This window comes from Taeniopygia guttata, chromosome 7 (assembly GCF_048771995.1).
Source record: "Taeniopygia guttata chromosome 7, bTaeGut7.mat, whole genome shotgun sequence".
Classification (NCBI taxonomy): Eukaryota; Metazoa; Chordata; class Aves; order Passeriformes; family Estrildidae; genus Taeniopygia; species Taeniopygia guttata.
Genome location: NC_133032.1, coordinates 22,897,108 through 22,913,107, shown reverse-complemented (window position 1 = coordinate 22,913,107; position 16,000 = coordinate 22,897,108). Strand labels below are relative to the sequence as shown.

The 16,000-nt window shown below is 39.0% G+C and overlaps 1 protein-coding gene across 7 annotated transcripts in view; it reads left to right on the top strand.

Moving 5' to 3' along the window:
• The window catches only part of SPATS2L (spermatogenesis associated serine rich 2 like), a 78,146-nt gene that overhangs the window by 49,756 nt on the left and 12,390 nt on the right, over positions 1-16,000 (top strand). For 5 of the 7 annotated variants that reach the window (XM_030277757.4, XM_030277755.4, XM_041717687.2 and 2 more), the window contains 4 exons: positions 674-723; positions 1,144-1,384; positions 4,721-4,915; positions 5,310-5,445. In XM_030277757.4, the coding sequence (XP_030133617.3) occupies positions 674-723; positions 1,144-1,384; positions 4,721-4,915; positions 5,310-5,445 (622 nt within the window). The remainder of the gene's footprint in view (positions 1-673; positions 724-1,143; positions 1,385-4,720; positions 4,916-5,309; positions 5,446-16,000) is intronic. The other 2 variants (XM_030277759.4, XM_030277760.4) reach the window with 2 other exon arrangements.

Below are 16,000 nucleotides of genomic sequence, written 5' to 3'. Positions count from 1 at the left end.
ACCAGGCACTGGTCTGACCAACTCTGCCTAGTTTGTTTCATAAATTTACCTAAGCAACTCATTATGGCTGACAGGCAGAATTTCAAGTATAACTGTAATTACTTTTCAGTATAATTGTTTACCATTCTTATTTGCCAGGCCTAAGTTTACTGCATTTGTGTGATGCAGATTTTATGCAAGAGTCCACAAAATTACTGTTTTGGATGCCAATTCTTTACTTTTCATACTCTTAAGTCTTCTGAAGACGACAGGTAATACATAGAAAATATGTGATAAAAATGCCAAAAGATTTTAAAACTTTCATATGCTTAGGTGGACTATTTAGTGTATTCACTGTTGACTCTGGGTGCTGAGATACTTTCCTTTTCAGGTAAGAGATTTGAGTGTTGATTTTTCCGGGTGTTATACTAGTGTTCTAAGATAGGCACACAATTACTTTGTGCAATGAAGTCTATAAAAAGCCAGTAGTGCCAAGTAAGACAATCCACTGTAAGCAGTGAAATCAAAACAGGTAACTGAGAAGAAAGGCAGCAATGTCCATTTTGTCCTCCCCACATAAGAGAATTCACAACAAATTGAAATGCTCCTCATCTAGGAGACTAGAAACTGATCATGAGCACACTGGTTCTTTTTCATAGCTGAACTTTTGTTGAAATGCTTTATCTTTCTCTAGGCAGTGCAACTCAAGTTCTAAAGGAATGGAATATGACAGGGAAAAAGAAGGTAAGAACTTGCTCTTGAGAGTCAAGGCATTTAAATCATCTGTCAGCTGTCTGTACCTGAATTGTACTATTTTGGGTCAGTAGTTGGCCTTTTCCAGCACAGATGACTTCATTCACACCTGTAGACAGTACTTGAAAGTAAATGTGTGTACTATTTTTAATCCTATTCTTCTGTTATTGTCTCACTAAACCCAGTGTTCTGAGCTAATTTCTGGGGCAGCACATACGTGTACCTGGGTGTGGGACTCTGGACAAGCACAGGAGAAATCCCAAAACAGCCCATGCACAGAAACACTTCTAGTAAAAAACTGTATCCTGGATAGTCACAGCCACTTAACAGTGCTCAATTTACTGATTGCATTTTGAGTTTGTACGATTTGCATTGAGTGATGTCTCTGTTCTTGTGATGTTCTCCATTTAGAACAATAGGAGAAAAAGAAGCAAATCTAAACAGCACCAAGGTAATAAAGATTCTAAGAACAAGAATAGTGGACCTGAGAAGGCATCTCAAGAGCCTCAGCGAATAAATGATTGTCATATGAATGGATGCCCTAAGGACAACTCTGGCCGTGGTTCTGCCAATCAGAAACTGGAAACCACTTCTCTTGAGAAAAAAAGCTCCACATTTGTAGGGTCAGCACTGGACTGCCCAGAAATCAGAGGTCAGTTCCTCTGACAGAGAGCACATTTCCAACTGGCAGTAGCCAAGCCTTCATTGACATAACACACAGTGTTTTTATTGCCATGAAGATGTTGTAGAGATGTTTTATGTGGAAAAATAATGCACATAACTATCAATGTAATGCTAATAGATTTATAGCTGCACATTATTCATCTTGTAATATGTTTCCTTGTAAAATGTATTTCTTCTCCTATAGACAGCCCAGCTGATACAGAATATTGCAGGTAGAAATGTAGAAGAATGAAGGGTTAGAAAGTGGCTTGAGTGTCAAACTGTTAGTAAAATGATTAGGTCCCTCATATGGGGTAGAGATATCTGAGCACTATGAGCTTGTGGCATATTACAGGATTTCTTTATTGTTTAGTCCAAACTAGTCGATTTTTTCATTTTCTTATCTTCCCTACACAGGCTAGTCACAGTAGACCTCCACTGGCTTTTCTTAGCAGGGAAGAAAGGGCCTTTGTGGTGTGGAAAGGCACTGATAGCTTTTTAGTACATGCACTTCATTTCTCATAGGGTCTAGTTATCTAGTTGCTATTTCTGAAACTGGGAGGGGCAGTAACACGGAAGGTTCTTCCTCACTGTGGTTAAGTACAGAGTTAAGATTGTACCAGACCGGTGTGAACAGACTCACTGCTCTGGGGCAGAAGCTCTGTGAAGGCTTTTGCCTACAAGTTCATAAAGCTTATATTTAATTGTTGTTAGTACTTGTACTGTTTCTTCAGCTCTTCATCTTTCAGATGTCTGACAGGCCTGGATTATTGCTGCTGTTAGTATTTTCTTCCTGTGTCTTTAAGACCTTTCCTTGAAATCCTTTTTTCCATGGTTGCAAATACAGGTCTCAAACCCCATTTTAAAGGAATGTTCTGAAGTAATAATTGTCCTGAAATGAATTATCTGCTACTTTCAGATGATTTTAGTGGTGCCAGCTTCTGGTTAATTAAATGAAGACTATGCAAGCAGTGTGAATGCACTGAAAGGCTATTTAGTGTTGCCTTGCCGTGCTGTTGCTTTTGCAGGAACCTTGGTAAAATCAGATCCTGATCTCTCCCCCACTAACTTTTCATGTAGGAAGATTTTTAATTAATCTTTCAAACTTCCTGTTTATATCTCAGGGAACATACAGCTTTTTTCTTCCTTCAGCCAAAGAATCTCTGAGGTTCACTTGATTTGAAAAGTATTGAATGGCAAGCTGCTCCAAAAAGATAAACCACTCACTTTGAAGATGGCAGCTCAGCATATTTCAGAGCAATTTAACCTGGGCTGCTGCCATTAACTGGCAGGTGTGGTCATACTTGACTGTTAATACAACAGATGTCACACGGTAGACTGGTGCTGAAGTTCCAAGCCACCACATACTGAACCATGTAACAGCTTACTTGCAGTTACTCTTATCCAGACTTTTGACTTCTCTTGCAGATATTTGACAGACTTTGTACCTAGATTTTGGTTTACACATGTCTTAGCTGGTACAAGTCTTCAGAGACTTGCTACAGACTTTTTCAATCTATTTTTAGTTGTGTTGATTATTTTCAGTCAAATTTGAAAGTTCAGTTGCAGCATACAAAACTACCATTTGCTAGCCTATGTTGGTCATCTTTCTGCTGAGTTTCAAAGTAGCTTGTGTGTAGTTTTGGAAGAAACAGTCAAAGTATATTGCAGACAAAAGATGATAAAAAAGTTTAATTTTGAGTATAATTGTTGTTCTAGGTGACCTTCTTTAGGCTGTCAAGTTTGTAATTTGTCTTGACAAGTGTACCAAAGCTGCTAATTAAATGCAGTAAAAAGAGTTATGCAGGTTAACAACAAATTTCAGAAGATCAAATCTTAGAGACAGAACCTGAAGAGCCCTGGCCTTTCTTTATAGGTTAGCTGATAGTTTGCTTGTTTCTAATTAGCTGTTAGAGTTATGTAGCAAGGGCAGCCTCAACTGAGAGTAGAAAGCCTAGATTTATAAAGAATGTTCTATTTGCATTAGTGTGAGATGCAGCCAGAGTTGAACAGGGTTAGTGGCAGTTCTCTCACAGGAGTGTTCTCAGTGTGTGCAAGACCGGCGTTGGCATCAAACCTTGGCCGTGTTCAGAGCACTGCATTGCTGGTGTTTCTTGCTTTCAGAGGTTCACAGGTTTCTTTGACTACTTTCATTATTTTCTTACATACTGTTTTATGCAAGACACCTTTTCTGTTTTCAGACTCAACCTTTTAAAGCCCTTAAAAGCTGATTTAAAGTATGAGCATTGATGTTCCTTCTTGTTCCTCTGGTGTTACATGGTTACCATTAAATATACCAAGATGTGCTTTCCACCTGTCCTAATGCCTAGCCGGGGCAGAAAGAAGTCACAAGTTGATATGCTGTGCTTGTCCATGTGATATCACTCAATCCCAGCAGTGTTTATCCCATTCCATGGACTGTAATCCAGCTGTTAATCTGACAAGTCCCTTTTCTCCAGACACCTTGCATCATCAGTTGAATAAAGTGATACATAAAAAGCATCTTCAGAGTGAAGAATCATTCATTCATTGAAGTGAGTACAAAAATTAGAAAAATTAGTTAACACAGCAAATCACTTTCTATGCTTGTTTCCTTAACTAAAATTCAGAGTAGCAGTAATAGCTGGCCTTTCCTGTCAGTTTTCACAGTCATACTTTGGCTGCTTGTTCCTCTGTTATGATGCTAGTATCTTGAATCCCTTTGAAGTTTTGGAAAAAGGAAACCAGGTTGTCTTGTGGCAGCCAAACAGGCTCAGACATTGTTATCTTATCCCTCTGAAGCTGTTGAACCCAGGAGCCTAATCTTCGACATACTTTCATTTCCTGCTTGGTTCCTCTTAGCAGCAGCTTTTGATAGAAATCTGTAGTCTGGCAAGGTAAGTATTTCAGGTAGGAATGTTCAGTCAGTGCTTTTAAGATGCTTTTAGTAAAATTAGGAACATTTTTTTGGTGTGCTATATATATATATATATATATATATATATATATATATATATATATGCATATTTGAGCTAATATTGTAATTGGTAGCATGCTTTTTATGTTATGAGGTGTTTTCCCCATTGGCATGAAAGAGTTGATTTTTTTATTGAGTTTTTCTTTTATACATTGTTGTGAAATAAGGAAGTGCTCCCATTAGTGTTTAATTACCAAAACAATTTCATTTGTTGTCATAGCTCTCTGAGGTTCTGTGGAATGTGTGCCAGGAGAGCACCATAAAGCCATTCTGACTTAACACATAAAGTCATTCAGACTTAACAGTAAGGCTTCATACCTTTCTTTAATCTTACAACTCGCTGTTTTCTTCCTTAATGCTTCCTTGCAGACAGAGAACGAGAACGCCAGAGAGTATCTGTGGAATCAAACCCAAAGACTGTGAATGGAGTAGAACAGCATGAGCCCCTTCAGTCACCAGTTCAGCTCCAGTGTAACCTAGGCAGGCCAAAATCTTCCTCAGTTAAATCACCCAATGTGTCAACCCAACTTGAAACAAAGACAGATGATTCAGTCAAAAAAAGAGGTAAATTGGGTCTCTGGTTCCTGTGTTCTGAGGTCAAAAACAGCTGAGGCCTCCAGGAAAAAAACCTGAATTCACAAAAGTTTAAAAAGAGATGTGTTGGAAAGTACAAGAAGAATTATAACAAAATGAATTAAACTATTTATGCTCTATTTAACATATTAAACGGAATAATTTGAATTAACAATGCCTTTCTAGTATTTATTTGATTTGGGGGATGCATTTCAGCAAACATGTTTAGAAACTGAAGAGCCCTAGAGAGGGACTATGAAAAGGTTGGATTTATGGACTTCAGTAGAATAAACTTCAGACTTCATTCTAATCTGGGCAAATAATATGTTCAGAAAAACTAAAACCAACTTTCTGACTATCGTGCAATTTTTGTTTTCTATTTTAGGGCCAAACATTGAAAAGTCAGTAAAAGACTTGCAGCGTTGCACTGTTTCTCTAACCAGATATCGTGTGATGATCAAAGAGGAAGTGGATAATTCAGTTAAGAAGATCAAAGCTGTTTTTGCAGAATTACACAGCTGGTAGGTAAATCAGCTGCAGGGATCCATCAGCTCCACTTAGAAAAGGGACTAATTAAGCCACTGGCATTAGTGGGGATGGGTCACTTACACCCTCTTTGTCTGCAGCATTTGGTTTCACAAAAAAACCATGGTGCCATTAAGGAATGACACTCCTCACCAACCAGGAAGTAATGTATGCATAAATTGTATACATACATAAAGTTCTTTGAAAAAAACTCAGATTTTTTTACTCCTAAATTATCCATCTTGACCTAATTCTTTTGTATCAGATTCAGTGGCAACATATATGAGCAAATGAAAGCTGTTCTAAATATCCTGTCTGGGATTTTCTGAAGTCTCTTTTACCTACTTTAAGTCTCTTCTTTCCATATTGCATCTTTGATCTTACCTCCTTTAGCAGACAGTCCTTTACTGTCTCTTCATGTCCCATCATCTTTGCTTCTTATCCTACCATTGTTCTCTTTAACTTTCCCTCATAGTTCATCCTAAGTTTCGCATCCATAATTTAATTTCCAATTTGCATCTCTGGTTCATTCTTTTTCTTCTTCTTTTTAATGTCTTTAATCTATTTTTTAATATAATTTTGATTACTGCTGATCTTCAGCATGTGTACCTACGCCCTTTGAAAATTTATAGCAGAAATAATTGCTGTAGTAGCAAGTTACATATTTGATATTTGCTTGTCATAGAAAAGTATTTTATGCTTTGAGTTTCACTCTGCCTTAGTTAAGCATAGATGTCATATAAAACCTATGTATTAGACAATGTTGGATTAAATAGAAGAAATCATGTTAAAATGTACAATACTTGGTTATAAATCGGAGATAAGTGAAAAACCTTTCCCCTTTAATTCAATCACAGTATTTGTCAGTATTTTTATGAGCATATCTTATAAAAGAGCAGTAGTATTGGCAGGAGTTTGTTAACTTTGGACTTCAGTGGTAATTGAAGTCAGTAATCATTGTCTTCAAAGATGCATCTAAACTAACTTTAGGGCTATTGGGGCTCCACTTCTCTATGGGCAGAAAATCCAAGTGCTGCTGAGCTGATTTTGGGGAAGATTCTGGTCCATTGAGCCCCCAGTGTAAAGTACAGTGTACTTTACTGTATAGAAGGGAGAGCTGTATTTCTGTCTCTCCACTGAATATGAGCTGTGATCACCCGTTGTACTAAACTCAGTAATGTTGTCAGGATTGTTCTGGAGCCATGACAATGATTTCTGCTTATGAACTTACGTGTAGTAATAAGATTGTTGGGATAGAAAAAATGAGCGGAGTTCATCAACTCCTTCCACCTTTTTTTGGTCATTCTCAGAGGGGACCTTTTCTCTTGAGAAAACTATAGTTAGATCTCATTTGCTGAGTGGTTCACACTAACTTTTTTATTTTTGGTAGCAGTGTTAAAAATATCTTACGTCACGTCTCACTTGGCTGCAGGCAGTCACAGGCAATTCAGTCTTTAAGGAATTGTCACTCTGGTCACAGAACAAACTTAGAATTCTGTCATGATCTAAAAGTGCAGGAAAGTAGTAAGAAGGTAGTAAACTCAGAACTGAAATTCTTCACTTTTCATGTACTCATATATTCATTATTCACATTTTCAAATTTCGAAAACAGTAAAGTGTATTGCCTAATACTAAAATACCCCAGAAGAGTTTGTAAATGCAAGTGCTTAAACTTATGAAAATAGCCTGAAAAACTTTTCAATAGACTTAATTTCATTTTTCCTCCTACCAGCTTCAGTGCCTAAATTATTCAAATGGAGTCTTCTGGAAACTCTACAATCTACCAGATCTGTGGTCTGAATATTTGTGCCACAGCATAGTATTGCAATGAGGACAGTACAATGTCAGGAGATGTTTATGGAAATCTCAGTGCTGGCTATGTTGCTTTTGGCAGCTCATAGGTCTAACATTTAGGTTTTTCTTCAAAGGAATGAAGTAGATTTTTTGTTTAAACAGTGAACTGCCTGACTTAACACCGTCTTTGCTAAAATTAAAGAGAGTATTGTGATATTGCTTACCATCTTGTGGCCTAAACTTTGAGGAAGATGGGCACAGCTGTTTTAATGCCTTGTTTCCAAAAACTCCCTGACTACTGTTGTAGATTTACTAGATTTGGGTAGAAATCCCCCGAACCAGTGATACATAGAGCTTCAGACCTCATACAAGGATCACATTGTATTCCCGAGCTGCATGGTTTAGTGTGTGTTATTTACATGGGAGTTTCCTTGCTCCAGAATTGAACAAAACATCCCCAGTGCTAGCAGGAGGAAAAGGTTTTAAGTGAGCATATTTATTACCCTCCTTTGGCGTGGAGTTTCACTGTGACACAGTCAGCTTGTCTGTCATGAAAAAATTAAGGAATTCAGCTAAACTGTTGCACCCAGAATGCTATGGAATGACCAAAGCAAGGGCATGATGTCAGTCTCCATTGTGATTGTGATTCCAAAGTCTTTTCCAGATTCCTCTCCCTGTTCCTGCTGGAGTATGGGTGGTTGAGATGGACAGCAGAAACAACAGTCACCAAGTGCTCTCTGTGTACAGAACTGCCAGGAACACTGGAATGAGCTCAGTACTGCAGTCCCTTCGTTACACACAACTGTCACCACCTAAGGGGTTTTAGTGAAACTAAATGAAGTCAGAAGCTTTTATCTTGCATTGCAGCTGAATGCTGAAACATGTACTAATTTGTCTCTTTTGGATTTACATTTCTTCCTTTGATAATAGGATATGAGGCCACTTTTGTGTCCTTTTTTGCTCTTAAAGTCAGAATCAAAATTGCACTGCAAGAGTCAGTAATATTTTTGACTTTCTGACAATTTGGTTTGTTTTTTTTAATCTTTTCTTATTTTACCAATCACAGAAAGAATGGAGACTGCAAAGATAATATCATGTATCTTCCTCCTACTTCTAGACAGTAAATGAAACCACTATTATGGAGTTAAACGAATAGCACATGTGGCCTAAGATATCCTAAAAGCTTCAGCAGAATCATTCACAAGAACTTCTCCTTTTAACAGCAGAAACTGTTGAGTGATAGCTGCCAGTGAAAATCCATGTTTCTCTCTGGCTGATTTTTCACAGCTTGACCTAGCAAATAGGGAAGTTACTCCTGAACGTGTAATATGCTGCTATTTTAAAAGTCACCTATCTGGCAAAATAGAGCATACCCTCCCACATTCTGAAAAACAGTGCTAAGGAGCAAATGTACTGTGAACCCCTTGTCCTGGTTCAGGGCAAATTTGGGGAAAGAACCCCCAAAAGGGTTCCTTTAGGAAAGCAGATTCAATTGGCCCCTCCCCCCAACCAGTTCAGGAAAGATACATCTTTTGAGAAAAGTGGAAAAAACCTGTTTATTAAACAAGCAAACTTAAATATTAAACAATAAAACTTCTTGCCACTCCAAGAAAGAGACAAACTCAGAAAAATCCCCCGGGCTGCAGCTGGGCTCACTCAATCTTTGATCAGTCACCCCAATGCTGGAAATGCCACGGCCCAGGCCCGGCCCGCTGGGCCACTGGTGCGAGCTGCTGCTGCACTTCTGGTGTTCAGTCCAGAGCAGGTTTGAGCAGGTCCAAAGGAAGGAAAAAAACCACAGTCCAGAGAACCTCTTTGCCTCAGCTAGCTAAAACTAACTAGAAAAGCAAAGGAGAGCTCCGTCTTGCTGTCTGTCCATCCGCAGACAACACAGTTCAGGAGCAGGAATGTGGAGGAGGGAGTGCAGTTCTTGAAAACAAGCTCCGCGCTTCTTCCCCGCCCCTGCCCCGTTTCACTCTTGGAACAAGCCTTAAAGGTGTAGAACTTATTATTCAACATAAACAGGGCAGACGATTGGGGATAAGGTCATCATACAGTCAACCTGGGACACCCCTGTAAAAGCTTGGGGGAAAAATGCAATGCTTGCTTCAGTTTTTACTGTGTAGTAAAATGGAGAAAATAAAAATCCCAGAAATATGTTTATTTAAAAACATTGCATTGATCTTGCTTCCTCTTTCTTAAAGAGTCTTACTAGAGTTTCTGCTAACTGGAGTAATTCTCTGTGTGCTCAGAACAAGTGATAACAGCTTGCATTTATTCAGTTCTTTTCATGCCAGAAGACTCTCTAGTATTTTACAAGCTATGGGATGGACCGGGCAGGGCACTTAGCCACAGAAGAAGTCTTTTGCAATCTCATGTGGACTGTGCTCCTGCTGTGATCCAGCCCTCTGGTCACCCCTGCTCTTGCTGGGCTTTCTGTGGCATTGCTTTCCCAAGGTTCTAAGAGCACTTGGCAAAGCAAGCTGAAGGGCAGTGTTCCTCAAAGTCAGGAGAAAAATCTTCTTCTAATAGTTCTTGATCCAGTATTTGTCTTTGTTGCATTCAGCTTTGCTGTATGGTTTTGGTATCAGCGAGAACACAAGGTGATTCTCTTACTACTTCAATATAAAAGATATCAGAGTGTAGCCATGCCCCACGGTACTGTAGAGCACAGAAAAGAAGGCTACCAAATAGTCCTTAACTTACAGGGGAAGGTTAAAAAAGCTAAACGAACTCTCCTCTCACTAGAGTGCACTTGAGACATTAGTTGCCAGGCTTAAAACCTGCATGCATTAACTGTGTTCTCACTTCTTTTCCACCAAGAGACTGAATAACCGTCCTGGAGATAAAAGGAGAGCCCCAGGAAATCTGAGTGAAATGTGTAGAGCACAAAAGGAGCCACAGTCCCCCATAACACCTCTTGCCAGAAAATTAATTTTCACATGTTGGGCATTTATACAGTCATATGGAAAACTAAAAGGGAACATCTGCTACTTGCCCATATGGTCTGCTGCCAGCCACAAATGGTCTATAGAACAGTAAGAACCAGGTTTAATTACACTGCATGCGGAACTGAACCACATAAATACAATCTTCTCTACTCTTTTGTAACATGTCGATACGTCCAGTGCTGTGTAAAGAGCATGAAAATCAACACAACTGAGTTTTTGGAGTGAAGAAAAAGTCAAAACCTTTACCATAGGCAAGATAAAAAAATAATTCTGACATAGTGCTGGGAGGATGGAGTTTGGTAATACTGACAGTTTAAAAATATAATAAATTATATTCAGGGTAACAATTAGAAAGCATGTGCTGTATGTTCGGGGAAAATGAAGAAGTTTTTATATAATTTTTCAAGTTAAAGCAGAAGAGTGGTTGAATAGGGGAAGAAGTAATCTAAAATAACAGAATTATGTCTCTGCTTACATAGTTGTGTCTGTACTGACTCAGTGTGGGGTAGTGAGCAGTGGTGCCAGTGCTCACAGTTGCAGAACAGTGAGAACACAGTATGCGACCCCTACTTGGCAAATTGTAAAGATGATGGTTTTCTGTCACCCCTAACTCAGAATTAGTGGCACCAGATGAGAGCTGCCTGGTTGTTAGGAGATGGGCAGATGGCTGGAAAGGCCAGGACTAGTATTGCTTTACAACAGAGGTCTGTGCTGTTTTTCTCTCAATTTCCAGGCAGTTCTTCTGAGGTTTCTGTCTGTCTGACAGCCAGCCTTTGGTAGTCCTTATGCCTCTAAAGCCCAGGTTTTCAAATTCTCTTGCAGTTGTGATGTTTGTTTGCCCATCAGTCACATTATGCTGTCTTTAACCTTGTCAGCACAGAGAAGATAAAAATAATCTCCTTGCATTCAGGTTTCCTTGGCCCCGGTGGTTTTTCAGGTACTTCCAAAGATAAGTGCTTTGACCGAGGCCATGGGCACTGGCTCTGCTGCCTGGGTGTTCTGGGAGAAGCTGATCCAACAGCTCTGGCCCCAGGCTGGGAACCTGCCTAGAGAGCTGCAGCACTGGGAGAGGGACTTGTGCTGGCATTCTTCTCATGACCTCTGGCAGTCTGGGATCTCCCATGCTGTGCATTAGTGGAGAGAACAGAGTTCTTGGCACTGGGGGGAGTTAGATTTCAATGAGATACATAAATCCCCCTTCTGACTCCTTTGTCTTTTACAATTACTTACTTGATATTTTTTTAACAAGTTTGTGAAGTTAGGTCAAAGGTGGATTACATTGTTTCTTAGCCATTGTCCCTATTTTATGGCGCTGTGTCTCCCCTCTTCCCTCCCAGTCATTCATATGTTTGTCATCCTCAGTAAAATACAGAACACACAGGTTTTGAGACTGTGCAGGTATACTCTTGATTTTGTGCATGTCATTGTGGATGAGAGGTGACCACCTCCTTTCTGATCTCACAGTTGTCAGATTAATGAGATATCTAGCTTACTAAACACAAAAAGAGAATAATTATCTTGAAAAATTTCAGCTGACATTACACCAAAAAGCCGGACCTTTCTTTGAAGCGACTTTCCAATATGCTTTTGAGAAAGTTGCTTCTTTTCTGTAGTAGGAGCTCAGTAACTTTCTTCTCCTTGCTGGAGTGTGTTTAGGCTAAAATATTTAACCAATATTCAGATACCTCAGGAATCAGATCAGAACTTAAACTCAAATAGGAAAGAAATATTGTACATGTTTGTGTAAAAATGTGCAGGATGCTAACAAGCCATGGTGCAAATCATATTCACCATTGTTAAAACTGCCAAATTGTGGGATGATGTTTTCATTTCTCAATAACTAAAATTTAGAAATGTTCTTTCAGAAAAAGGTTTTCCATGTCAGTTTTTAGCTTAAACAGGTGTTTGTGATGAGGCAATAAATTTCTAATTGTTATAAAGAGATCTTAAAAGAAAATTGCAAACAGGCCTTTAACTATGGTGCATTTACCAGATCACACTGTGCTGGCTAGCTGCTAAAGAGAACAGTGTTAGTGAAGGTAGATAAAAAATTACAGAAAATGAACTTGAATAACTAAAAGCCTTTGGGCATTTTCAGTTCTACTAGATTATGCTCTGCAGAGGGAAGAATTTCAGTGAAAATGATTTATGCTGTCTTTTATTTATCTTCTTACTGTCAGACTATACTAGTGTTCAGAATGAAAATTCATGTAATCTGGTTTGCTGTGTAAACATTGTGCATATGCTAATATGGTAATCAAATAACCTTCAAGCATTGTGAACATTTAAATAATATTGAGCTAATACTGGAAGAATATAATCTACTGAAACATTGCAAAATATATAATGTACCAGGTTTTCCTACAAGGTATTTTCTACAATATATATATATATTTCCTATTAATATAAAGAAATTAGAAGTATCATTTCTCCAGTTACAAAATAGCATGGCTAGTCAGTAATTCTGTAACACTTATAATCACCTAGTACAGGTGATTTGGCTTTATATTTACATTCTCATCACATCATTCTAGCTCCTTGTGCCAGAAGTTTGTCAGGGACAGTTCTAGTTTTTGGATTGATGTGCAGGATTCTTTTGTGAAATACACAATTGGATTAGAGATTCTTATCAGTTGTCTTTTCACACTGCCTGTGGGTCAAGTATGTTCATGCTAGAAGGGAAATACGTGCAAGACAAAAAGCATAATACTTCAAGCAGAGCTTATCAGGACCATCTCATGAATTTGCATGTAACCTCAGCTCAAACACAGCACAGAGAGAGTAACAGTACTAACATCCCTCAAACTTGCTTGGGCTTGTCAGCAGCTTGTCAGTCAGCACAGCTTCAGGGAGCTACTGGGGTCTGTTCCAAAGCATTGACAGAGCAACATCACTGGAGTGTGTTGTATTTTTGTTGATGCCTAAACTGTCAGGCTTGAACAGTGTCTCACTATTCTTACTCCCTTCCTCATGAAAAAAGGGTTCAAATTGTACCTCAGTGTTCAGCAAGCTCTCCAGCTGAACCAGCCCCCTGAGGATGCCCTGGAAAAAATAGCTCTTCGACCTTCTGGATGAAGAGCTCTGCCAGAGCTGACGCTGTTTTCCTCAATCTCCAGAATAGCAATCATTCTCAAACTGTGAACAAAGCTGGTTCAGGGGAGAATAAAGCTTATTAAACACCTCAAGGAGAAAATTGGCATTTTGAGGAGTTGAACAGGGTTATGAAAGGACTCATTCGAATTACACTTAACAGTAACCTCTGTGCCATGCAGCTGGGACTTACCTTTGTGAGCTGTGTCAGCATGTTTGCCTCCATGTCAGCTTGACCTTTTTATTTCCCCATCTCTTCAGGCACAATAGGTTTGTCATAATGCCTAGAAGAGGCAGAAGCAAAGAGAATATTCTGGTCATCTGGAAACCTCATGATTCTCATCAGTAATGCTATAAATCAGCCAGCCTGGCAATCTGAAGCAGCTTTTTTCAAGAGGCACTAATAACTTTAATCATTTTAGTGGAATTTGGAGGTATTGCAGCTGACTGAAAATATCTTTTCTTTAGCACTGTGCAAATACTAGATTTCATGCTGTAAACTAGAGGAAGATTATTTTGTTTCCACTAATGTCAGAACAAATTCAGAATTTGTTCTGAGTATAAAACTGTGAAATGAGGCAGCTGTCAGCATAATTTGCCCCATCATTGCTGTGCTAGTAGCTCACTGTAGTTTCGCATTTGCAGCTCTTTTGCCATCGTACTCTAGTGTGAATCCTGCCAGCCTCTGTAAGGCTAAGATATGAGTGCTGTTCATTTGACCAGGAATAGGGCACTTCTGTTTTTGCCTTCAAAATCAATTTGGCAGAATGATTCCTAGAAAGCTGCTGTCTCTCCTGCTGCATCTTGTATCTCTACAGCACAAGCACTGGCTGTGTCTCATCTACATGCCCTTTGTGTTAAGCCTCTGCTTTGCCTTGTCCCCTCAACAAAATTGTCTCCTTCTTGAGCCCCACTTCAAAATTTCACCTGGATGTTAAGTTCAGACAGTGCTAAATCCTGTGCTCCAAACTGCAGATACTCACCTATGATGACCAGTGGTATGGTGCTGATAGCTCAAGTTTGGTACCCAGGTCCTAATACTGAAAATGTGAGGGGTAAGAAAAGGAAAAATCAGTCCTTTTAGGAGACAGATGTGGAGAAGGGAGGCAGAAAAGAAAGATACAGCAATATTACTTTCTTTTTTTCTACATCATAAGTCATAGAGTCATAAAGATAAGGCTCACTTGATTCAGATCTGTCTTGAGTCTGGTCAGTGAAGGGGGGAATTGAGTCACAGTGTTTGGTCTACTACAGCAGGGGAACCTGTGGACTGATGATTAGGGTATGGATTCAGGTACATTCAAAGAAAGAAGTGGTTCTGAGTTATGTGTTTGTCACCAGAGTCTCATATAGTATGTGGAAGTATGTTCAGGTGTTGATACTGATATTCAAGATAAGGAGAAGGCATAGCTTCAGCCATGCCTTTCAGATTTTTAGTGCTCAGAGTAATCAGAAAAAATTGACAGGATTATGAACTCTTCAGAACATCAGCTAAAGTAGTATGTTCCTGATTTTAAACCTGGTTCCAAACAGCTATAGAAACCCCAAGAGAAGCAACATAACTGGAGAGGAAGGAATTAGCAGAATGTTTTCCCTCAGGTGTCTTTAGATCTGAAATGCATTCTGTTCCTTGCTCTGCTAGGGCTCAAATCTGATCATACCTGATTGTGCAGAAAGTTCCTGTAGCACTCAGTATCCAGTTCTCACAGCACACCAATGGCTGCAGGCTGTGCACTGGAGTGTACCAACCTGATATAACATTTTAGTTTCAAAGGACAGTATGAAGCATTAAAAGAAAATACTTTCCTGGGAGGTATTGCTGTGTTGAGCTTTGAGCAGTTCTCAATAACACTTCTGCTGTGGTCTAATCACAGTCACTGTATTAAGGCTGAGTAGGGCATTTTTCCAGAAAATGCATTAAAAATGGTTGAACTCCTAAGTTAAAGAGCTGTTCAGTTTAAGTGACTGTTGGATCTTTGTGTGAAAGCAGTGGGATACTAGCAGGAATGAGAGACAAGATTTGATCTATTGATTTTTCCACACTGTTCTTGTCCTTTCTCCTTCTATATGTTAGCATTAAGATTTCTCTTTGTCATTTGTATTTTTTTTTTTTTTCCCAGGCCAGGGATTTTTTCCAGTTTTCTGTCTGTTGTTTTCATTTGTTTATAACTTTGATAATTTTTTGTTGGAGGCAGTATTGCTCTGTTTTGCATTTGCTGGTGCTGGTTGGCCTAGGACGTTTTTAAAGAAACATTAACTTTCCCCATATATGACACATGGCAGTTTTTATGGTTTCCAAGCTGAGAAATGTGGTTTATGCTTCCAGATGAAAATTAATGTTCCTTTCCTTTAGCCAAGAGAGAGAGGGCCTGTCCTCTGCTGATATAAATTAGTACAGCTGCATTGTCTTCAGGGAAGAAAAACCTTTTCAAGGTCTGTCTGTTAAAGAAACTTAGTTTCTTACATGGACAAAGGCACCAAACAGTTTCTCTCTTGCATTATTCTTTAATTTTTTTCAATGTTAGTTTATAGCTAGAAAAGAAGTACTCAGATGGATGTTCTTTAAATCCATCAGTCCTGTCCTCTACTGCTACAACATACAAACACTTTCCTGAAATGTTCATTAGAGACCAAAATGAAACATTAGGAGTGGAAAACTGTCTAGTAAAAGATAATATTTGACTATAAAATATGATAAATACGAGACTGTTATGGC